This window comes from Mytilus edulis, chromosome 7 (assembly GCF_963676685.1).
Source record: "Mytilus edulis chromosome 7, xbMytEdul2.2, whole genome shotgun sequence".
Classification (NCBI taxonomy): Eukaryota; Metazoa; Mollusca; class Bivalvia; order Mytilida; family Mytilidae; genus Mytilus; species Mytilus edulis.
The window spans coordinates 53,934,426-53,959,388 of record NC_092350.1 but is presented as its reverse complement, the minus strand read 5'-3'; the positions used below and the strand labels follow the sequence as shown (position 1 = coordinate 53,959,388).

General features: G+C 31.8%; 1 protein-coding gene across 1 annotated transcript in view; it reads left to right on the top strand.

Moving 5' to 3' along the window:
- The window catches only part of LOC139481785 (uncharacterized), an 18,639-nt gene extending 4,172 nt beyond the window's left edge, over positions 1-14,467 (top strand). The window contains exons 2-6 of the mRNA XM_071265285.1: positions 3,027-3,089; positions 6,283-6,365; positions 8,705-8,815; positions 11,444-12,547; positions 13,612-14,467. Of these exons, the coding sequence (XP_071121386.1) occupies positions 3,027-3,089; positions 6,283-6,365; positions 8,705-8,815; positions 11,444-12,547; positions 13,612-14,156 (1,906 nt within the window). The 3' untranslated portion in view covers positions 14,157-14,467. The remainder of the gene's footprint in view (positions 1-3,026; positions 3,090-6,282; positions 6,366-8,704; positions 8,816-11,443; positions 12,548-13,611) is intronic.
- Positions 14,468-24,963: the final 10,496 nt, after the last annotated feature.

Below are 24,963 nucleotides of genomic sequence, written 5' to 3'. Positions count from 1 at the left end.
GTCTTGATATATTTCTCTTTCAACAAAAGTTTCATTTCTGCAAATTTATTGGTTAGTTTAGGTCAACAATGACATCAAATGCACTATTTTTGGTCCGAGTAGGCCTACTTTCACATACGTTCTAAATTTGAGGAAGTAATTGGTGGTATGACACCTAAAGAGACAAAAAAGTTGATTAGAAATCTTTTGTTTTGCTTTATTCTTAATCCTTAGTCAATTTGAAGTTAAAAACAGCCTTTCTGAGCATAATGCAACTTATATTAAAAATTTCACAGCTCAATTTAAACTGACTGTAATGTATGACTTTGATAGAAAATACTTGAAAATTTCATTTTGGGCTACAGGAACATAAACTTTCAATATCAAGATCAGTTTTTGCTTATTTTTCCTTGTTTGTTCTACTACTTTAAAGACTTTCAACAGTTTTCGCAATGAATTTAGTAAACAATCCAAGGTATTGAAGTGTCAAGGAATATTGACCCCCCTTTTTTTCATCTGGTGTCAGTAAAGTACTACAAATTGATCAAAAGTGCAGTCATGTTCATTAAACTGTTTTTATTTACATCAGTTAATAAAATTTAAGATATAAAAATTTCATTTGGAATAGTAAATGGTATTTTTGTGAGTTTCTGCAGTGTTTACATTAGGCTATGCTATCTTCCAAGTAAATAGTATGACGCAATGATATAAGGGGTAAAAATCAAATAATTTCATTAAATCTGCATGACAAATTTTTTTTTGGGGTAGTAAATAACCTATGTTTTAATGTTTAACACCACAGATACAACTTTCTGTGCATTTATAACAATTTAGGACATTTTTTTTTATATTAAAGCATATTGTCAGGGTGAGAAAAGCTAAAAATAGCACAAACTCAAGTTTTAGGCTTTAAATATGCAATATGTGACATTTTGCCCCCAGAAAGATTGAAATGTGCCTAGTATTATTTCATAAGATCAGTTAAGACAAAAAAAATCAATTGTTTTCTGAATTTGATGTTTCACCGCATTTCGCTTAAAGGTGTCATACCACCAATTAAAAGTCCCTATCTGTTCAACCAAATTTTGCAATTTTCACAGCTTTCTAAATATTTTACCTTAAGTTTAACTTCATAGAAACTAGGTATATCCTGAATTGTACAGGTGTCACCTTTCTGCATGCCAATTTTCAATATACATTCTAAATCATATAAGAAAGAAGAGAGCTTCCGAAAGGAGGTACCACTAAAAATAACCCCTGGTTTTCTGAAAATCTTAAATTAGTATACCATGGAGTGTATTAATCCTCAATTTTAAATGCAAACTCCTAGACAGATAAAATTTGACTCAAAATGGTCTTGATATATTTCTCTTTCAACAAAAGTTTCATTTCTGCAAATTTATTGGTTAGTTTAGGTCAACAATGACATCAAATGCACTATTTTTGGTCCGAGTAGGCCTACTTTCACATACGTTCTAAATTTGAGGGAGTAATTGGTGGTATGACACCTAAAGAGACAAAAAAGTTGATTAGAAATCTTTTGTTTTGCTTTATTCTTAATCCTTAGTCAATTTGAAGTTAAAAACAGCCTTTCTGAGCATAATGCAACTTATATTAAAAATTTCACAGCTCAATTTAAACTGACTGTAATGTATGACTTTGATAGAAAATACTTGAAAATTTCATTTTGGGCTACAGGAACATAAACTTTCAATATCAAGATCAGTTTTTGCTTATTTTTCCTTGTTTGTTGTACTACTTTAAAGACTTTCAACAGTTTTCGCAATGAATTTAGTAAAAAATCCAAGGTATTGAAGTGTCAAGGAATATTGACCCCCCCTTTTTTTCATCTGGTGTCAGTAAAGTACTACAAATTGATCAAAAGTGCAGTCATGGTCATTAAACTGTTTTTATTTACATCAGTTAATAAAATTTAAGATATAAAAATTTCATTTGGAATAGTAAATGGTATTTTTGTGAGTTTCTGCAGTGTTTACATTAGGCTATGCTATCTTCCAAGTAAATAGTATGACGCAATGATATAAGGGGTAAAAATCAAATAATTTCATTAAATCTGCATGACAAATTTTTTTTTGGGGTAGTAAATAACCTATGTTTTAATGTTTAACACCACAGATACAACTTTCTGTGCATTTATAACAATTTAGGACATTTTTTTTTATATTAAAGCATATTGTCAGGGTGAGAAAAGCTAAAAATAGCACAAACTCAAGTTTTAGGCTTTAAATATGCAATATGTGACATTTTGCCCCCAGAAAGATTGAAATGTGCCTAGTATTATTTCATAAGATCAGTTAAGACAAAAAAAATCAATTGTTTTCTGAATTTGATGTTTCACCGCATTTCGCTTAAAGGTGTCATACCACCAATTAAAAGTCCCTATCTGTTCAACCAAATTTTGCAATTTTCACAGCTTTCTAAATATTTTACCTCAAGTTTAACTTCATAGAAACTAGGTATATCCTGAATTGTACAGGTGTCACCTTTCTGCATGCCAATTTTCAATATACATTCTAAATCATATAAGAAAGAAGAGAGCTTCCGAAAGGAGGTACCACTAAAAATAACCCCTGGTTTTCTGAAAATCTTAAATTAGTATACCATGGAGTGTATTAATCCTCAATTTTAAATGCAAACTCCTAGACAGATAAAATTTGACTCAAAATGGTCTTGATATATTTCTCTTTCAACAAAAGTGTCATTTCTGCAAATTTATTGGTTAGTTTAGGTGAACAATGACATCAAATGCACTATTTTTGGTCCGAGTAGGCCTACTTTCACATACGTTCTAAATTTGACGGAGTAATTGGTGGTATGACACCTATAAGAGAGAGAGAGAGAGAGAGAGAGGAGAGAGAGAGAGAGAGAGAGAGAGAGAGAGAGAGAGAGAGAGAGAGAGAGAGAGAGAGAGAGAGAGAGAGAATTAGAAATTTGAGATCATTGGCTATTGAGGTTTTCAAGATAATTAATTAATAAAGAGTGTTCTTTGGTTTAATTAATTTAACAGAAAACCCTTACTCATTTAGATACCAGAATACAGCAGACCTACCACATGTGAGAACAACTGCATCTGACCTACAATCTTTAAGGTATGTGGGGGCTAAACATTGAAATGAGTTACCAGATGAGCTGCATAAGCACTCATCTTTGAATCAATTTACGAACTTGATAAAATCTTGGTCTGGCAGATGTTTGTAAGCGTCTGGAGTAGCCTGTCTTCGTCTATCGTCTTCGTAAACAATTCAAAAATCTCTTAACCTCTGAAACTTCTAAGCCAAATATCTTTAAACTTTAAATAAATGGTCCTTAGGGTATATTGTTTATAAATTGTATACTTAGTTTTGATCAATTGAAAAAAACATGGCCACCATTGCTAAAAAACACCATAGGGGTCAAACGCAGTTGTTTGCTAATATCTCAAAAACTTAAGCATTTAAAGGAAATCTAATATAACAGAGGGGTAAAAAAGTGCAATAGGTCAATCTATCATCACTGAAAATGTTAGAAGAACTCATTGGTGGATTGCTGTCACTTACTTGTTAGTTTTAAGTAAATTTTGCAGTTTTTGGTTATTATTTGTATATGATTGAAGAAAACGATAAACTGTAAACAGCAAAAATGTTAAGTGACCAAAATTGTCAGTTGACCCCTTAAGGAGTTATTGACCTTTAGAGAAAATTTTACACAATTTGTTAGTTATGTTTTCTAACATTTAAAAATCTTCTCCTCTGAAACTCCTGGACCAAATATTTGCCAACTTCAACTGAAATGTTTCTTAGGGTATCAAGTTTATAAATTGTATCCGAAGTTATAATCCATTAACAAACATGTCCGCCATGGCTAAAGATAGAACATTGGGGTCAAATTTCGTTGCTATGTAGGGTTACTGTCCGAAATTGTTTTAATTTTTTTTTTTATTTTAATGTTTTTGGTTATTATATTTTATATTATAAAAGATAGAAAGAAAGCTTAAATAGCAATAAATGTTCAGCTAAGTTAAATATACAAATAAGTCAACATGATCAAAATATTCAATTGACCGCTTCAAGAGTTATTGCCCTCTAAAGTTGTTTTTTTTACATTTTTTGTGAAAGTCTAATTACTTTTCCGAAAATCTTCTTCTCTGCAAATACTTGACCAAATACTTAAAAACTTTAATTACATGTTCCTATGTGAATCTAGTTTATAGATTGCATTTTTGGATTTAGTCCATTTAAAAGCATGGCAGCAGTTTCCGACAATAGAACATAGGGGTCAAATTAAGTTTTTGGCTTTCATCTAAAAACTAAAGCAATAAGGGCAAAACTCACATAGGTGAAAGTTTTAATCAGGTTTATATCTACCAGTCAATTAATCATCTGACCAATAGGACAAATCATTGTTGGGTTACTGTCCAGAAATAGTTAATTTTGAGGATATTTTCAGTTTTGGGTTATGTTTTATCTATTATATTATAGAAAGATGGAAAGCTAAGTGTAAATGACAAAATTGTTCAGCAAAGTGTCTGAAACTGAAATTACAGGTGAACGATTTCAGACTCTCATTAGCCTGTTGTTGATGTTGCTGAATCTTTCACTTTGATTTTGTATTTTCATACCATAAGTGTTTGGGCTGCTAGATAGAACCTTTTTGTTGTATGTATAAAGAGTGAGAAGTTTGCTTTTTATGTTTAATTGTATGCGATATGTACATGTATATAATGTTTTTTTTGTGCTTTTGCTTTTGGTCTTATCTCTTATGTGACAAGGAGTATGACAACCAGGAGTACCTTGATATGTAAAATATGATTTGGTTGTTCTCTGTTGTAATAATTTAGTCTAAATAACCTAGAGCCTTGTCTTGGCCGAGGTTGATAGGAAAATTGCTCGCTTTAATTTGTCATGCAATTACAACAAACTACTGACTGATTAAACTGTTGATTGTAAATATGGATATAAGAAAAACATAAATACACATACGTGTTATGTCGTTTTTATATTTTGCCAAAAACAAAAACAAACACAGAAAGGCTTATTTTTTATGTGTCTCGGGATTTAATTAAAAACACGAGTCCATGTGTTTAACATGGTATACTTTCGTCAATTCATCAATTTTCCCATCCAATTGTATGTCCGAAATAACTAAAACTTTAAATAGATATTCCCAGAAGGTATGAGGCTTTATTTTATAGCAGTGTACTTGATTTCTAGTGTTTGAGTTGATGAAACAGCTACGAGATCAAGGTTGATATGTACTTTATTTGATGATTTTATGATCCGTACTATATATGCATGTATATTATACCCACTAAATAAAGGCAACAGTATTATTCCACTGTTCGAAAGTGATAAATCGATTGAGAAAAAACAAATCCAGTTTACAAACTTAAACTGAGGTAAACAAATAAATTATAACTGAACTATACGAGGAAAACAATTAAAACAACAGATACACTGAAGTGCAACAAAAACCCAAAACGACAATGCAACACACAGAGAAACGAACTATAAGATAACAACTGTCATTTTCTTGACTAGGTACAAGTCATTTACTTTGAAATAATTTGTGTTCATATGAAGAGAAAACTCTTTTTTAATGTTTATACGATATTGGAAAAGGTTGATTTGAATTATGCAAATTAAATCATACAATTGTATACAGCAATGTTTAGATCTGGGGTGCCGCCACCAATGACTATAGATACACTTATGACCTATCCGCATTTTAATTTTTATAGAGAGCACATGTTAGCATCGATAAACTTAACTTGTTCTCAATATAACACCAAACAATATGTGTGTTTTGATTTTTACTTAAGCAGTGCCTAATCAAGATGAGAATAAATTCATTACAATTGTATAATTTCATTTTAAGTAAACACAATTTATATTCATATCAGTGCTTTCAAGGCAGCATAAAAACATTTTTAAATGCCTCTTCTCTGTCCATGTCTGATAATAACATAAAACATAAAAATGTGAATTAGAAATAATTTGAGGTATACAATTGTGTTGACTTGAGTTATCATTGATATGTTCATAATTATAAATTAACTGTTAACAAAACTTATAATTTTTTAAAAACTAAGGCTTTTATACCTCAGGAATAAATTACCGTAGCTGTATGCTCTTCAACCTTGTACTCTATTTGGCCTTTTAAACATTTTTTGATTCTAGCGTCACTGATGAGTCTTTTTTAGACGAAACGCGCGTCTGGCGTAAATATAAAATTTTGATCCTGGTATCTATGATAAGTTTATTTACGCAGTAAATCAATATAAAAACAATATTTGCTCAATTTCAGTTTCAAAAGTCCCTTGATGAGATGTCGATCAAATTCACTTCCATCCTTACGTTCACCGCTAGCAAATAACAAAGAAGGAAAAGGTAAGAGAAATGATTTGTTTAAAATACGGTGTTTTTTACCGCCATATGTTCATGTGCTGGACCAAACCTACGAATATCGTCCATATCTTTATATTTTTTTCTTGTCTGAAAAATTTGGTATTACTGGCAGATCCACAATTGTCTATGCAATTTGTATAGAACTTTTTCCAACCAATCTCTTAAGTTGTCATATTGTAAAGTGACATGTGTATGTTTGAAGACCTTAATATTGTTTGCATATTTGTGTCATTAGAATTCGGTCACATCTACGTATAGCGGTATATCCTCTATACAGATGTATTATTATAACCATATTGATTACAGAACCAACTTGTATGGATGCAAAATCAAACTTAAATATTGTCAATAATAGGCAGAGGAAGTCATTACAGAATAAACATTGCAGATTAAGCATGACTCACCATGGGAGTACATCAAATAAAAAAAAACTAATCTCATAGTATTCATGTACCATTTGATAGAAATTACAGTTAATTAACAGTCTATTAGTTTGGACAATTTATAAAGATTATAAAGAATACTTTCAAAACGTAAGAGGAAGGTGTAAATAGTTACAATGTACAAGATAAGACAAATCATATAATTGTATCTGATAAAATATTACTGTGTATATATATAATAACATAAAAAGTGTATAGATATACCCTACCAACGACATTCTTTAACAGAGGATCTTAAACGATTTGGATTGATTTAAAATAATAAACCTATCATCAAAAAATACTTTTTAAATTTATATACAGTGATAAATTATATCGTTATAAAAGTAAAATAACAAAAATACCAAAATCCAAAGAAAATTCATACGGAAAGTCCCTTAACAAATGACAAATGGATAAAATCTGTTGTAGAGTCGTCACTGGTTCAGACGTACTTATAATATAATTATTTCTGTGTCTGCATCTTACATTAATTTGTAGGATCCTTTACAATAGATAATTCAGCTGTTTTGTATTAATTCCATCTTCATGCCTTATATATCAGGTACAATGTTACGACGCTAGATTAAAACTGACGGTGAGGGGTAACACCCGGCCACCGAAAGCTCTTTTTTCTAAGAGCCTAGGTGGTCGAGCTACGTTTAAGTTTGCGTGTTAAACACTTTCACACATCAAAAAAGAAGAATAGCTGAATTAAGAGTGAATTAGAAGCTGCAAATATTTAAACTTATTGAAACATCTTTTGATCTTATTGACCTGCAATGTGGTTTACATTATCAAAAATCATTGACTGACGTCCTTTTATAGCTTATTGTTATGAATTTTGTTTTATAACAATATCAGTTAATTCCATTTTAATTGAAATGTCATTTAATATAGTTATAGTTTTTTTTTCATTCATCCCTTTCATTTCGAAATAAAGGTACAATTTGTAGTATAGATATGTTGTCTGTAAAATCGTTGATATAACTGATCCTACACACAATCCTATTGGTACACGTCCATGCAAACCTTTATCCTTTTAATCGAGTTTTCTTGAAATATTAGCGGAAGATTGATTTTCCCGTTTCTATTCTTACCGCGAAAAAGCGAACGGCTAACATTAATTTGCCGCGAGAATTTCCATTCGATTCTTCGACAGTAAGGTGCACTATAATTATCTGGACAAAGGGACCAGAACTATCTGTCTAAATGAAGTCAACAGTAGTATATAAAATAAACTCATCATAGATACCAAGACTAAATTTAGTATATACGCCAGACGCGCGTTTCGTCTACAAAAGACCCATCAGTGAAGCTCGAATCCAAAAAAGTTGAAAAGGCCAAATAAAGTACGAAGTTGAAGACCACTGTTCAAAAGTCATAAACCAATTGAGAGAAAACAAATCTGGATAACAAACCAAAACCGAGGGAAATACATCAACTGTTAAAGGAGAACAAAAGAAACAACAAAACCATCGAAGTGCAACAAAAAAAAAAACCGCCAACACACATAAAAACGACCTATTTGATAAAAAATGCCATATTAATGACTTGGTACAGGACAGTTTATGAAAACATTGTTGGTTGAACCTAGTTTAATGGCTAGAAAAACCATCCCGCTTTATGAGAATTTAAACAAAATGACAGAAAAACAGCACAACACACGCAAAAACATTCATAACAGAGAAACTCACACACAAATACTGTAATAGTCGACACAACATGCAAACCTCAGAACAACAAAGAACATATTCCATCAACGACAAACACCACAGGATATCTTAGACCAACAACTTCAAGAATTATAGAAACACGAGTGACAGGAAGAAGAATAAAAGATGTCTTTAAATATTCTATCTTTCTAAATATAATTAATTAATAAAATTTACATTTCAGATTGGTTTTACAAATTGAAGATATACTGCGACATGTATGACCTTCATCTGATAATCGACCGAACTTTAGAGACCAAATATAAATCCTTGGCAAAAACTGTAAATCAGAAAGGTATTCTTAATTGTACAGATAACATTGATTTTTATTTGAATATTGAGTTGATATAAAAACCCTGCATAACAGACCAAAAGTCATCTGTTATTTTGTATTTGAATGTTTTAAAAGCAATCAGTTTTATATATGTGCATGTTTTGAGTGCTCTTGCATAACTTTGATTTCTATTCCACGCAACTCATTTAAAGAAATGATCCTATGTAGCGATGGTTGAGATCTCAGAAAATATGTTTTTCCACAGGCATTTTTGCGCCTGTCCCAAGTCAGGAGTCTCTGGCCTTTGTTAGTTTTATATGTTTTTTTTAATTTCAGTTAATTTATATGTTTTGGAGTTTAGTATGACGTCTATTTTCACTGAACTAGTACACATTTTTATTAAGGGGACAGTGGAGCCCCACCTCCGGATGTGAGATTGTCTCGCTGTATTGAAAAGCAATTTGTGGCCGTTTGCTGTTATCTCTATGGACGGATTGTTGTCTGTTTGACTTATTCCCAATTTCCATTCTCAATTTTATTATATTTATATATTAAGTTTGTCTGTAGTAATTATTATACACATTTCAAGGTTTAATGTACAAAAATATTTAGAATATAAATAAATCGAATTAAAATCAAAATGCAAAAAATAACAGACCAAAAAAATATTGCACATATTGCATAATTTGTTCCAAAAAAAACCTCTGCGATTAAGGGAGGGTTTAAGTTGTTGCAACCACGCTAATTACGAAGCAATTTTATGAGAATGATAAAGTATAACAAAAGCAATACTAGGAGAAATATAAAGTATATAAAAAAGTTGAAATTGAAATGCTACTAATGTCACCTTTAGTTACTTAAAGGCGTACTTCATCCATTTTTTTATCCGTAATAAAAATTTCACAGGAGTTGTGGATTCAATATCGGCCGCATATTTCCAGATTGATCATGTACATCTATGGTGTCATGTGTTCAAACAGTTATTGGCTAATCAAATCTGAATATATAATTTAATCTGCACGTTCGGAATGACCCTTTAACCCGAACTCCTATGTCGTTCTGGTCAAGTAAGTCATCCAAGCCATACAGATTAAATGACACTAAATGAAACACATAAATAGATAAATAAACTCAGGAGTCTCTGGCCTTTGTTAGTCTTGTATGATTTTTAATTTTAGTTTCTTTTAGTGTATAAATCGGAGTTTAGAATGACATCTATTATCACTGAACTAGTATACATATTTATTAAGGGGCCAGCTGAAGGACTACTCCGGGTGCGGGAGTTTCTCGCTGCATTGAAGACCCATTTGGGGCCTTCGACTGTTGTCTGCTCTGTTGTCCTGTCGTTGAATCTTTGACCCATTTCCATTCTCAATTTTATAACAAACATAAAAACAAACAAATAAATTAAGATATTTAAACTATCATTAAAATTAGGAAACAAATTTATCTTAGTCATTGTAGAATTATTTTTGAGAAGTTTAGTAATTCTAGTAATTCTATGATATAAGAACACTATGATATAAGAACATTAGCCATACAATTGAAGTAATTGTTGGTAAAATGTTTACTAAATGCAGAACAATCTTGGAATTTGGTTCAAGGTTTTATGTGAGAATGCAGTTCTGTGAGAACGTGAAACATGTTGATATTTCGTCTCATCAATCCCCTTGATTACACAGCAAGTGTGTATTCATGCACATAATAACAAAAAAAGTCATGTATGAAGTTTGCGTCGCATTTTTCTCCTGTACTAAACATTAGAGCGTTCTGAAAAAAAGGTATCAAGCTTCTATCGATTATTATCATGCTAAAGTGTGAAATATGTTTCCACATCCGTCGCTAATAAATTTCCTGTTTACCAAATTTTCATTTAAGTTTGCAATAAAACACTGTTCAAATTGTTTATTTTCATGTTGACGTTTTGTTTTAAGTAGAACGATTATGTATAAAATCACGTTTGAAAAAAGGTTGCAACTAATGACATAATGATATAACATTAATTTGCATCTAGAAAAAAAGTGAACGGTATTTAGGTCACTTCCTAAGATTATGTGGTACATGCTTAAGAACTTATAGATATTGACCTATTTTTTTTCTTAAAATGTCCTGTACCAAGTCAGTAAACTGGCCATTGCTATATTATAGTTCGTTTCTGTGTGTGTTACATTTTAATGTTGTGTTTCTGTTGTTTCGTAGTTCTCCTGTTATATGTAATGTTTCCCTCAGTTTTAGTTTGTAACCCGAATTTGTTTTTTTTTTCAATCGATTTATGAATTTCGAACAGCGGTATACTACTGTTGCCTTTATTTATAATGGGAATCGGAGAATGGATAAGTTTAGTTGTAGATCGCAGCGAGAAATAAAACTACGAAGGGCAAGCGAACAATTTTTATTTGTTACCCTTGTTATCATACATTTGATTACAACCGTCAGACTACAAAACATACAATTGACTCTCTTTCAGATGAAGTTTGCATATTTTTTTCTGACAGTAAATTGGATACCATCAACATTACAAATGTGGTCATTCAAAATGATGTAGATGGGACATCTATGTCTTACATTTAGTTTATAATTTGAACCATTTGTAGATTCATTTGTGTGTGTTTCACCAGAACAACTAATTTTGTTCTTGTTTATTTTCAGATATTTTAACATCACTGATTGAAAAAAAAAAGTGTTCCAAGTCGTTTATGTCGGTGTTTGAAAAAATTTATCAGCTAACGATATGCTCAATTTCAACATCCTCTGAAGAAATATGTGAGCAGAATGAGTTACTGTTCCGTTTTATCTTAGCTCATAATCTATGTCCATTTAAGGTCAGTAACCTACTTCGGCAGGCAATGGAAGACCAAATGCACAAACTGTGTAAAGCTTTCAGTTGGTATCTTTTGCGAAGCATGATAAAAGAAACTTCAATCTCAGATTTTTTCAGCCAAGTGAAAGATATTTGGCCCGGGTTCTTTTGCAAATGTAGTCAACGAAAAAAAGGACATTCAGCTATCTGTTCAAAAGAACCAGTCATCGTCATTGATGCTGATGAGTATTTAGAAGGTCTACCGAGAGAAATTTATGGCATTCCAGTCAAACAAAGTGCTTACTATCTCGCAACTGAGAACACACAAGAAAGTGACATATCTATCGAACAAAATTATAGCTGTGAAGACATGACAACCGTTTCTGGTGAAAATGCCAAAGAGCTATTTCTGCCGCACACAAAGTTGACTTTGATTTATAAATCTATAACTCAACCAAGGTGCGTTATACTTTGTTGTCAGGCTAAGGGAATTATTCCAATGGGTGAAAAACATTTACCGGCCGTCGTATGCAGTATGAATACTAAAGTATTGCATGGAAATGTTTCGTTTTTGCATAAAATGAAGGTTGGTAGTAAAGTTGGAACGGCCAAATCATGTGGAACCTTAGGTGGATTTGTTCAACGACGTGGACAAGATGCTTTTTTGACGTGTGCGCATGTTGTTTATGATAGAAAAGTGCTTTTATGTGGAAACAAACGCAACAAAAATAAAGAAGAAGTCATAGTTAATTGTTATGTTAATGGAGAGGCTAATGCTTTCATTTGTGGATCTGTAATAGATGACAAGTTTATATATGATAAGTGTGATAAAACAAGTATTGATGCTGCTGTTGTGATTCTAGATAGAAACACATCTTCAATTGACAATGATGAAATTGTACAGGTAATCGACACTGATGGAAATCAATCAACACATCCAGCAGCTTTTCTAGGTATATTATATGTATTCAATCTTAAAATGCATTGTGTATCATGCGTCACATTATTTCAGTAATTGTCTAACTTGAAAATTTCTTTTAACACACATGGCCTGGATGACCAAAATGAGTTATTGCAATCATCAATATACTATAGTTTCAAAAAAGATAAGATACAAAGAGAGCAATCAACAAATTTAAGTCAAAATCAACAAAACTCATGACCAAAATGACGAAAGTCTACAAAACACATTACTTAATAGTAATTATAATTCAAAAGAAAACGTATAAATGAGACAAAGTGATCTTGGTCACTGTAGATTTGTATTTTCCTGTTTAGATTGAACTCTGAAAAGCTCACTGTCTAATTTAAAATATTAAATTTGACACAGCTTTTAAATGTTTGATTTAGTTTTGGATGATCAAGAAAAGAAAGCTTACTGAAGAGATATTTGAAATCACAAGACATATAACGAACTGCTTTTTTTTTAAACATTTCAAATAAGGATGCTGGTCTCATATTTCCATTTCAATTTTTTTATATACGAAGATTACCATATATAAATAATTATTTTAAATACATAATGGGCCAAACTTTGTTCAATTAAGTCGGATTTAATTTAAGATTGCATTATTCGTGATATAAGTGAGGTAGAAGATACCAAAGGATGTTTGAACTCACAAGTCGGTGAAAATATGACAACGCATGGCAAAAAATAAACGACTGAAAGACAAGGATATCATTAACAACATAGAAAACTTAGGACTAAGCATATCGAACCCCACCAAAATCAGATGTTTTTCTTTGGTACTGTCAATTAATTCTTTAGTGCACTGTAATAGGCAACCATTAGAAAGGGTGAGCAGATCCTGATCCACATGTATATATCCCGTTAGAACATACCCATTACCTTTTCCAAACTGTAGAAAGGTTGTGTCTCTTTAGTTATAAAAAATTATGTTATAAATCCATATCTGAGATGTAAGAAATATTTGGTATGAACATTTATCAAATCAAAAAAAGAATAAGAATAAAACATATCAAAATGTTAAATTCAATATTCTATATTCTATATTAGGTATGACTTCAGCATACTTAAATGACAACTACATATCAAATAAGATTGAGAAAGGGGAAATGAAAGCAAGACTTGTTGGTGCCAAAAGTGGATATTTTGAAGGAAATGTAAAGTATGAAGATTATGATGCCGACAAACAGACATTCGAAGACGGACTCGAGCACGGTGTGGTTCCACAATGGGCAGATCTAGCGCAACAATTAGAAAAAGTCAAAGAAGGGAACGTAAAGCCGTTGCATGTAGCTACTGACGCTCATTTTCAAAATGTGTTGCTCCCTAAGCTTGATGAAATGGCAAAACACGACAGACATTTTGTTCGCTTTTATAATCAATTGCTGATGGAAAATTTTTCATTTGAGAGTGGTGATTCTGGTACATGCATTTATATAGTTGAGGACAAATCATTTACGAGGGCAGACAACCAGCCAAATCCCAAGGGATGTATTGGCATGGCAATAGCAAGTTACGACGATGTAAGAGATAAAACCAGGAAAACAATTGTTACGCCAATGAAAGCTATACTGGAAGCTTTTGATTTAATTTAGAAGTACAATGTATTTCATTTACTGTATAGAACTGTCGATATTCATAAATCCATATTTATTATTAATTTAAAATTTAAAAACTATCTTTGTACTTTAAAACCATTTATTGATCCGCATATTGAAATGGCTAATTGGTCGTCTTGTCAACAACCATTGGCAAATATGTCATGTGTGTTTAAATTGCTATGAACAACGTTGTATTTTGATTTTATGTTAGATATATTAAGTTCATCTTTGAAATCTTAAAATTGGCGACTGAAAGGCAACTGTAAGCGCCGTTGCATAATACCGTTTGTTCAAATGTAAGTCTAAATCAAAAGCGTTTTATCCCCTTTAATCAGTTGTTTCAACGGTTTGAATTATACAACAACTAAATGAAAGTTCCTTTAGCGGTTTGATGCCCTTTTTCAGTCTTTTATTCTCCGACTAGAAAAGTTTCTGCCATAATGATGGACCGATGTCGTTTGGTTTATTATTTGATCTGTTTCTGTTGTAAATATAGATGATATATGATCATATATAGCCGAAAACGTCAGTCGGTTCATTCTGTAACAGGTATTATATATCTTCCCCGTCTTCAGCTATTCTTTTTTTTTTTTTTTTTTTTTTTTTTTTATCTTTTTTGGTTTATAGTTCTTCATCTTTAAAATAAGCTTTGAAGTTTCAAATATTTTGGCCTCAAGCATCACTGAAGAGACATTGATTGTCAAAATGCGTATCTTGTACAGAAAATTGGTCCTGTTAATGTTATTATATAAGTTATTGCAATTAACTGACGAGTTATACAAATTTATTTGCGTTTTTGATTATTATCCTGAAAATTATATTTGATGACTAGAAACTTTAAATAGAGGCTCCCAAGAGCCCATATCGCTCACCTGACTCTACTATATGTATTTCCCATAGGGTCCTATGTTAAACTAAGCCCCCGCCTGCGGCCATCTAGGGTGATGGATCAGCTACAAAGTAACAACACTTGGTCAGCACCTCATCAGGAACATACATGCTATGTTTGGTTTTATTCCATTCAGTGGTTCTCTAAAAGAACAAATTTGTATGTATTTCCCATTGGGTCCTATGTTAAAGTAAGTCCCCAGCTGGCGGCCATCTTGGATGATGGATCGGCTACAAAGTAACAACACTTGGTCAGCACCTCATAAGGAACATGCATACTATGTTTGGTTTCATTCCATTCAGTGGTTCTCTAAAAGAAGACATTTGTATGTATTTCGCATAGGATCCTATGTTAAACCAAGTCTCCCGCTGGCAGCCATTTTGGATGTATGATCGGCGTCAAAGTAACAACAATTAGTCAGCATCTCATAAGGAACATTCTTGCTATTTTTGAATTCATTCCATTCAATGGTTCTCTTAAAGAAGACATTTGTATGTATTTCCCTTGGGTTCTCTGTTAAAGTAAGTCCCCGCTGGCGGCCATCTTGGATGATGGATCGGCTACAAAGTAACAACACTTGGTCAACACCTCATAAGGAACATTCATGCCATGTTTGGTTTCATTCCATACAGTGGTTCTCTAGAAGAGATTCAAAATGTAAAAAGTTAACGCCGACGACGGACGCCAAGTGATAAGAAAAGCATTCTTGGCCCTTTTAGGGCCAGGTAAGCCAAAGAACAAATGTGACCATCAAGACAAGATCTGCAAACATTCAGTATAAATGAAAATGTCAGTTCTTTTCTTATATGATTAATGTCATTAAATGACGATTGTTTATCCTTTTTTTCTTGGGGAAATAATATTCAAGATAGACAAAAACTGTTGGAAAAATCACCAATGCAACATCAACAAAAAAGTGATTTTTAGACATGATACGCTATATTCGGGTCTACAATTTTGTAAAATGTGTATTGTTACTATTGCGCACAGCCCTAGTTTAGACACATGTTTGAGCCTCTGATTTTGTATCTTATATTTGTATACAATCGATGTAACTCAGTAGGGTGAAGAAGAATTTGTAGCATTCTACAATGTAGTGATTTCATAAGCCTTTGCATTGAACTAATTCTATAATTTGGAAATCATAATTTGTTTGTTTGTAAATGTTTAATGTTCTTTCGATACAACATGCTTTACAAAAAAAATATATTCCAATATATCAGTTTTTAAAGTAATATACTTATTATACAACATTCTGTTTCTTTATATGATAAAGGTATTTGGGAAAGGCACAATATTCCAGCGTTTTCAAATCAAATTACCAGAGAACTTATACTCTTTCCTTATTTCTTTGTTTGGTGTGTTTGGAAGCTTGTTATAAGAAAAGAAATGTTTTTGTTAAATATAAGAGAAGAGCTAATTTGCTATTCGTATCTTTGTATAATATTGTATGTAGGTGGTATCGTGATATTTGCTGAATGGACGCAGGTATCACAAAGACATTGTTATTTTAAATGCAGTACTGTGATTTATGGAAATGCTGTGTTTATTATTTCAGGATGTTTGCTTCTCTTGTTTTTTACATTTTGTAATATATTCTGAATTCTCTAGTTTTATCTATGTATTGACAATACAAATTTTGCCCCCTAACCCCTACTTTTCTTTTCAAAATTCGATTTCACTCATAATTAAAATTCTTGTTATTTTTTTCACATTTTTTTTAAAGAAATAAGGTATTTATGTTAAATGTATGAACAATCTAGAGAGAATCTCTGACCACCAAATTTTCAATTGAATGCATCAAACACAATGTAATAGACTTTTCATATTTTTTTTCTTTTTAAGTTCCATTATGTATAAAGTATCAATATATAACAGTCTTTAAAAAGATTTAATTATTTTGAAACAGAGGAGCGAACAACCTTAATATTGTTACAACATATATTGTATTCAATATTTATTGCAAAATTAATTTACTTGATTCACATTGTGAACAAATCTGATTAGGAGTAATAACACAAATTTTAATTGGTAAATTTTGAAATTGGATTTAATAAATAAATATGTCATTTTGGGGAAATTTTATGGACCTTTTCAAAGAAAGCGAGGTAAGGCAAGTTTTCCCTACTCACGTGGTCAAGATTTAATAGTCGTCAAATCCTATATTTTCAGTAAATGTACTCGAAACACTTTCAAGGCATCCAGTGTTCTTTCTTCATAATATAAGAATAGTAATTAGCGCAGTTCGGGTATTCTGATACAAACTTACAAATGTTACTAGTACTTAAAATTGAGAATGGAAATGGGGAATGTATACATTTGCATGGAAGAACATCTCTAACCAAAATGTATATCTGAAAGATAATATAGTTTTTCTTACAATACTTTTTCTCCCAATTCAAACACTGTTTGTACTGAAATAATTTCATTTGATGATAAAATAATATATATATGTATATAATGATGATTGAAAATCACATTTACCAAAGAAAACCTAAATATTCTAGCATTCCTTAACAACAACAAAAAGAAAGGAATTATAGGATATTGGGATATGTATTTTTGTAAATATAAAATATATCGTACTATTTAGAGATTTATCGAAAAGGTATTTGTAGTTGGGTGCTCCTCAACAAACATTGTTCACTAGTACTGCAATCCTCACAATATTTGGATATATTATTTTGATACATAAAATATTTTAAGACGATGAAATGTTTGTTTTAAAATCGACCTTGTGGATTTTGATTTTTCTTTTGTTTTGTGTACGTTATTATGAGATTTGTAATTATTTTCTTTAAATATGTAATATTGTCATGATAATTAGATTGTGTTAAAAATATATATAAATGTATAATTATCATACACTGCCATTTTTAAACCTGTAACACGAAAAGACAGCCAGCCAACAAAAGGTTCATAGTTAGGTTTCCATTACAGTGTTACAATAATATGTATACTTCATTACTTTGCTTTTTGATAATTCTGTACCCTCAAAAGTAAACAAGGAATGGAATATGTTCAACATGGCATTCTCCCGACCAACAGTAAAACCTTGTCAAAGTGTGGAGTTTGTTTGGCTGTGCGGGATGCAGAAGTTCGCAGCCACGTACGGCCTGAATGCCTCGTTTAATGAGAGTACCACGCTCTCTGAAAATTATGAACCCTTGCAACAACTCGTTTAGGGACCTGTAGGAAAATTGCATACTTATTTTTAATTTAAAATCATTTTTAATCGGGAGGCTTATTTATATAATAAAAATAGAAAAAGCGTACTACCTAATTTGAATCATTGCTTATCAATACTGAAAAAGGTCGATAAAAAAAGAAAGATTTTTGGGTAGTGTAAAAACATGCAGGCTGAAGACGACTTTAATTTTTAATGGAATGTAATTCACTACATACAAAACGGAAAGGATTTAATTCTTAATGAAGCATTCATTCAATGTAAAAAAAAACTTCCCTTATATTTCAAAGTACGAACTGCCTGTATGGTTGATGTCAAGTGAGTCTGAAAATATTAATTTGTCAGTGTCAAGATTTATTAGTACTTGTTTTGAAATATGAGATAATTTGCATTCCAGAAATTAAATATACATGAAGTAGTGCTGTAGTTATTTTTTTATGTATCAGAGATGCTTCATATTCTTTTTCGTTTATTTTCAAACACGATCTGGAAAGGAGTATAGTTAATTTTTCATTTATTTTTAATGTTATATTATCTTAAGAATTGCTGTATAATCAAAATTGTATATAATAGAATTTAATAAATAGTCTTATTCTTTTTCTTTATTTTTGTATGTGGCCTGTTGCAAAGCAAAATTACTGTCTCTACCAACAATACCCTTATTTTTTTGTTACAGTTCAAACCCCGATCTATTCCAGGATAGTTTTTATTACTAAACTTATGTGTTTATTGCTAATATGTTAACCGTTGTAGTCCAGAAGATACATGTAATATTTACCACGGGACGTTTAAGCAAACCACAATTTACCAATAATAAATGCAATTGTTTGCACCTGTCCTAAGTCAGGAATCTGATGTTCAGTAGTTTTTGTTTACTGATGTAAGTTATTCCCGTTTAAAAGGTTTTACACGTCTAGTAATTTTTAGGGCCCTGTACAGCTTTTTTTTGGTGTGAGCCAATGCTCCATATTGGAGACCACACTTTGACCTATAGTGGTTTACTTTTATAAATTGTGACATGGATTGAGAGTTGTTTCATTGACACTAATACCACATCTTCTTATATCTATGGGATAAAACTCAACTCGTTTTAAAAGTTTTCTTTCAACTTTAAATGATTGATTTTTATCTCACAAAATATCTCATCATTGTAGCGACAGATGAACAGGACCGCATATTATTTGTGTCAAGTAAAATTCTACGTTAAGGAGATGTTTTCTAGTACTAGTATTTTAATTTAATAAAATTAACAGATGATTGTTTCTGACTTAAATATGTAATGAAAATCAAAGATTAAAAATTTAATAGAAAACCCCTCGTTTTCAACAACACGCGGTTACTACTGTTATATTAAAAATTTGTCTTTTTAGCTCACCTGGCCCGAAGGGCCAAGTGAGATTTTCTCATCACTTGGCGTCCGGCGTCGTCCGTCGTCTGTCGTCCGTCGTCGTTAACTTTTACAAAAATCTTCTCCTCTGAAATTACTCGGCCAAATTTAACCAAGATGGCTGCCATAGCTAAAAATAGAACATAGGGGTAAAATATAGATTTTTGGCTTATAACTCTAAAGCCAAAGCATTTAGAGCAAATCTGACAAGGTTAAATTGTGTATCACGTCAATATTTATCTGCCCTGAAATTTTCAGATGAATTGGACAACTGGTTGTAGGGTTGCTGTCCCCCAATTGGTAATTTTTACAGAAATTTTGCGGTTTTTGGTTATTATCTTGAATACTATTATAGATAGAGATAAACTGTTAACAGCAATAATGTTCAGCAAAGAAAGATCTGATAATAAGTCAACATGATCAAAATGGCCAGTTAATCCCTTAAGGAGTTATTGCCCTTTATAGTCAATTTTTAACAATATTCATTAATTTGGTAAATTTTTGTAAATATTTTCCTCTGTATCTAAAGGGCCAAGTCTATATAGATAGAGGAAATTGTAAGTAGCAAGAATTTTCAGTAAAGTAAGATCTACAAACACATCACCATCACCAAAACACAATTGTTTCATAAATTCATCTGTTGTTTAATATGCACATAGACCAAGGTGAGCGACACAGGCTCTTTAGAGCCTCTAGTTTAAAAAAAGAAGATGTGGTATGATTACCAGTGAGAGAACTCTCCACAAGAGACCAAAATGACACAGAAATTAACAATATAGGTCACCGTACGGTCTTCAACAATGAGCAAAACCCATACCGCATAGTCAGTTATAAAAGGCCCCGAAATTACAATGTAAAACAATCCAAACGAGAAAACTATCTTTAAAGTTAGTAGTTACAGTAAAAATATGAATTGCCAAAGACAAAATTTTAAAATACATGTAAGACTACAACCGAACGAATTTCAACTTATTGTAGTTAGTATTTCAATTATAAAATTGTGACAAATAATGGACTATCGAAGGTCATTTTTATTTTGTCTTGAAGCACATTTCATTGAAACTTGGTACGTCATGGTTGTATCTTTAAAAGAAAGACCTATCGTCCTGAAGGGAAATATATCTGTAAAGCTTGATAGTGTCTATCATTAATCAACACGCAGCTCCATTGTTAGCTTGCTTCGCTATGTCATAAAGAATATTTATTCAAATAATATAAAAAAGAAGATGTGGTATGATTGCCAATGAGACAACTGTCCACAAGAGACCAAAATGACACAGAAATTAACAACTACAGGTCACTGTACGGGCTTCAACAATGAGCAAAGCCCATAAATTCCTTTGTTGACTACGTGCAGTTCCCACTTCGCACAATGACTTTTTTTCTTTTTTTAACCTCAGATATACCGTTACAAATGTAAGGCTGAATGGAAATACAGCTGTAGATGGGGGATCACCAATACAAAAATGAGAAGATCATGGTATGATAGCCAATGAGACTACTCTCCACAAAAGACAAAAATGACGTAGCAACTTTATGTCACCGTAAGGTCAGAGCACTCATAACAAATAATATCTTTAAAAGACTCCGAAATGACAAATGTTAAACAATTCAAAACAGAAAATTAACGACCTGATTATGAACAAAACAACATAAAAGGAGAAAAAAATCCATGAAACAAAGTAACTAACGACAACCAGAAAATTGCAGTCTCCTGACCTGGAACGTAAAGAAAAAAGTAAAAAAAAAAAGAATTAACAAAATCGAAGGCTTAAATACATCAAAGAATGACAGCAATATTTACTCTCCTGGCTAGGGACAGGTAGTTCCTTATGTTATGTAAAAATTGGTAGATTAAACCTGTTTTTTAACCAGCTAAACCTCTCACTTTTATGACAGTAGCATATAATTCCAATATATTGACCACAATGTGTGAGCAAAACAAACAGACATAATAAGTAAAAATGTCAAAAGTCTTGGTTCAGCAGTCCACATTGTGTTATAATCATAACTTTATATATATATAAAAAAAAATGTTTTGAACTATATAAAGAATTAAAAACTAAATGGCATATAGACACGCTATAGACAAAGCACACCAACACAAATGAAAGACAAGAGTATGACAAAATGACCATAGCACAATAACAGCATGGTGGGATTGGTAAATATCGAATCACGCCAAAATGATATTACCAAAGTTGAGATTTTTCAGTTTAGTTTTTAGAATCAATCAGAATCAACAAACATTAATAGTCAAGTCTTTAGATTGCAGATCAACCAAGACTTATATATGCGAGTACACTTGTGACAAATTAATTACCTTTAAACACTATAGGATTTGCTCATTGCTGAAGGCAGGATGGTGACCTATAGTTGCTTACCTTCTACGTAATTTGGTCTCTGGTTGAGAATTGTTTCATTGGCAATCAACATCTTGTTAATTCATAAGGGAGTAAATAAACAGAAAAGTACTGATATCCATGTGGTTCATTGAAGGGGTAGAATGAAATTCAAAACAGTGTGGCTGTGGCCATTGATTGACACATTAAATTTATCCATTGACTGGGACAATTTCGGTGAACGTTTGTATGTAACAACCACTGCTCACTATGTACTTTTTAAAGACACTTAAACTATGGGGTCACCAAAGGTTCTCAACACCTTAATAAAGTAATTCGAAAAACTAATCAGAAATAACACGATGTTTTGATTTATATCAATTATATAAATCAAAACATAAAGGTTATTCCTGATTAATTTTTTGAATTATTTTATAATTAAAGGCGTTAAGAAACCTTTGGTGACCCCACGGTTTAAATGTCTATCGTAGGTACGTGGTGAACAGTGGTCGTTACAGACAAACGTTCATGTAAATTGTTCCAGTCAATGGATGAATTTTTAAAATGTGTCAATCAATGGCCACAGCCACACTGTTTTGAATTTCATTCTATAGGAATGACAAGTTCTGAAACAGAAGAAACAAATATGACCAATCGCGAATTGAATTATTAGTGGAAGAGACATGATAGAAGATATACGACAATGAAACATCCACTATCCGACTGAAAAATGAAACAAAAAAGAAATACAGAGGTCAAAATTCGATTATCAACGACAGACATGTGGCCATTCGTTGTACACCAGACAAAGCTAAACACTGATTTTAATTTTCTCATAAGCTTGAATACTTTTCAGAGAACTGCATTGAACACAAACACATCCATAAAATACAAAAATATTCAGATTTGACTTAGTACAGACAATGGTGATATACATGACAATGGCAGATGAACACATGATGAGACCTATATAAAAAATAAGGAGATGCGGTATGATAACCAATGACACAACTATGAATACTATTAATTACATAGTGTGCTAGTGACCTAATACGGTATATATGGGGTCAGTAAATTCGATATGGGGTCACTAGCACACTATGTAACGAATTTATCTTACCGACTATCTTAACGAGTGAAATTAAGATTAGTGATTCTCAAAATGAGCAAGTCTTCAATACTGTTAGCATTAAGAAAATACTTCCATTGATCCTACAAAAACAGATGCCAACAATAACGACTTGTTAGGTTTAAATGTGTTTAACACATGGTATGGGTAAAATCTCTTTGTTTTTACTGTGCTATAATCTGGATAATGCAGATATACTGCACAGTTCAAATCTATTTTTACCTTTAGTGGCGGTTCCTAGATTTTAAAAGGGGCGTTATTCTATCAAATTAAAAAAATATATCACCGAGCGTAGCGAGACTAAAAACAATATTGACGATTTTAAGGCAAACACGATAATTTGTCCAATCCTAGGGTGAACGACATGTTCGTCCCCACCCCCGAATCCGCCATATGCCTTGAAATTACGACAAAACTGAACTTTGTACAAGCATCGTAGTTTCAGAATAGGAAAAAAAAAGGTTTCTCATTCCTTTTTTTCATCTTAGCTTGAACATAAAATGTTTCAGTATTATATTTTGCGTACAACATAAATCTTATATCAGTGTTTTAAAGTCAGAAAGAAAGTAAAAGCAATTTTTGGTAACTTCCGCCAAAAAAGAAATGTATCTAAGAATATCCGAATAAAAGAAATCTGATTTGGACTAGTTTTAGATTCAATGGAATTTATAACGACTTCTTGAATATCTATTCCCATCAATCAAACTTCATTTAGATGGACGTGTCAGTAGATACAAAGAAATTTGGGGGAGGGGGGAGTAAAAGATTGGAAAAAGAAACGTATTTTCTGTTTATTCAACATTTAATATTTAAAATATAACATCTAATTCTTCCTCGGTTTATCTTTCTCCATTAAAGCATATCATTGGTGGAAAGAAATTCAAAAGCAATTAATCTAAACTCAATAACCCTTTCAGTTATGATTTTTTTTAATACAACGATTCGAAAGTACTCAATTTGTCAAAGTCTTAATCGTCATTTATTAAAAAATAAATGGGAATAGATAGAATAGAAACATTTAAAAAAAATCTACCATTAAATTGCAATTTTTCCAATAAGTCTAAACTTATAAAAAAGTTATCAATTTAAAACTTACCAATGAAAGTCGTATTTACCCCTTTCTTTACCCTACAATAAACTTTCCCAGGATCCGTAGATTGCAATATAGTCCACATCTAAAACAATCACGTAAATTAATGACGTCATGTGTTAAAACAGTTATTGGCCAATCAAATCGGTATATAGAATTTAATCTGCACGAGCTCAGGATGACCCTTTAACCCGAACTCCTACGTCGTTCTGGTTAATAAGGGTCACCTGAGCTGTGCAGATTAAATTCTATATACCGACTTGCTTGGTCAATAACTATAACTTAATGAATTTATTTCAATCTTAATCATCAATTTCTTCGTCTGTTGGAACTTTTAAGTTTTTTTCTCAGTACCGTTTTGTTTTTATAAAGGGACATAACACCATTACTAACCGTGTATGAAATAAGCCCCGCCATCTTCTTACCTGATATGGAATATAAAGGAACGTAACTCCACTACTAACCGTGTATGAGATAAGCCCCGCCTCCCTACTAACCTAATATCAAATATACACGGTTTGCACGCGGACGCTTTTAACCAATCATATTCCTGGAAATGCATAGGAGGTAAGATAAATGTTTATAGTTTCGTTCTTGGTCTTGCAAAAGGTTAGAAACCGATACAGCTCTTGATAAGAGGACGGATGTAGAGCTGGTAGGAATGTCCATAAACGTCGCAAAGCAAAACAGCAGTTGAATAATTAAATTACATTAAATGTTTTCAATATGAATTTGAAATCTAAAAGTATTAACATCAAATAACAAACGAATATTTTA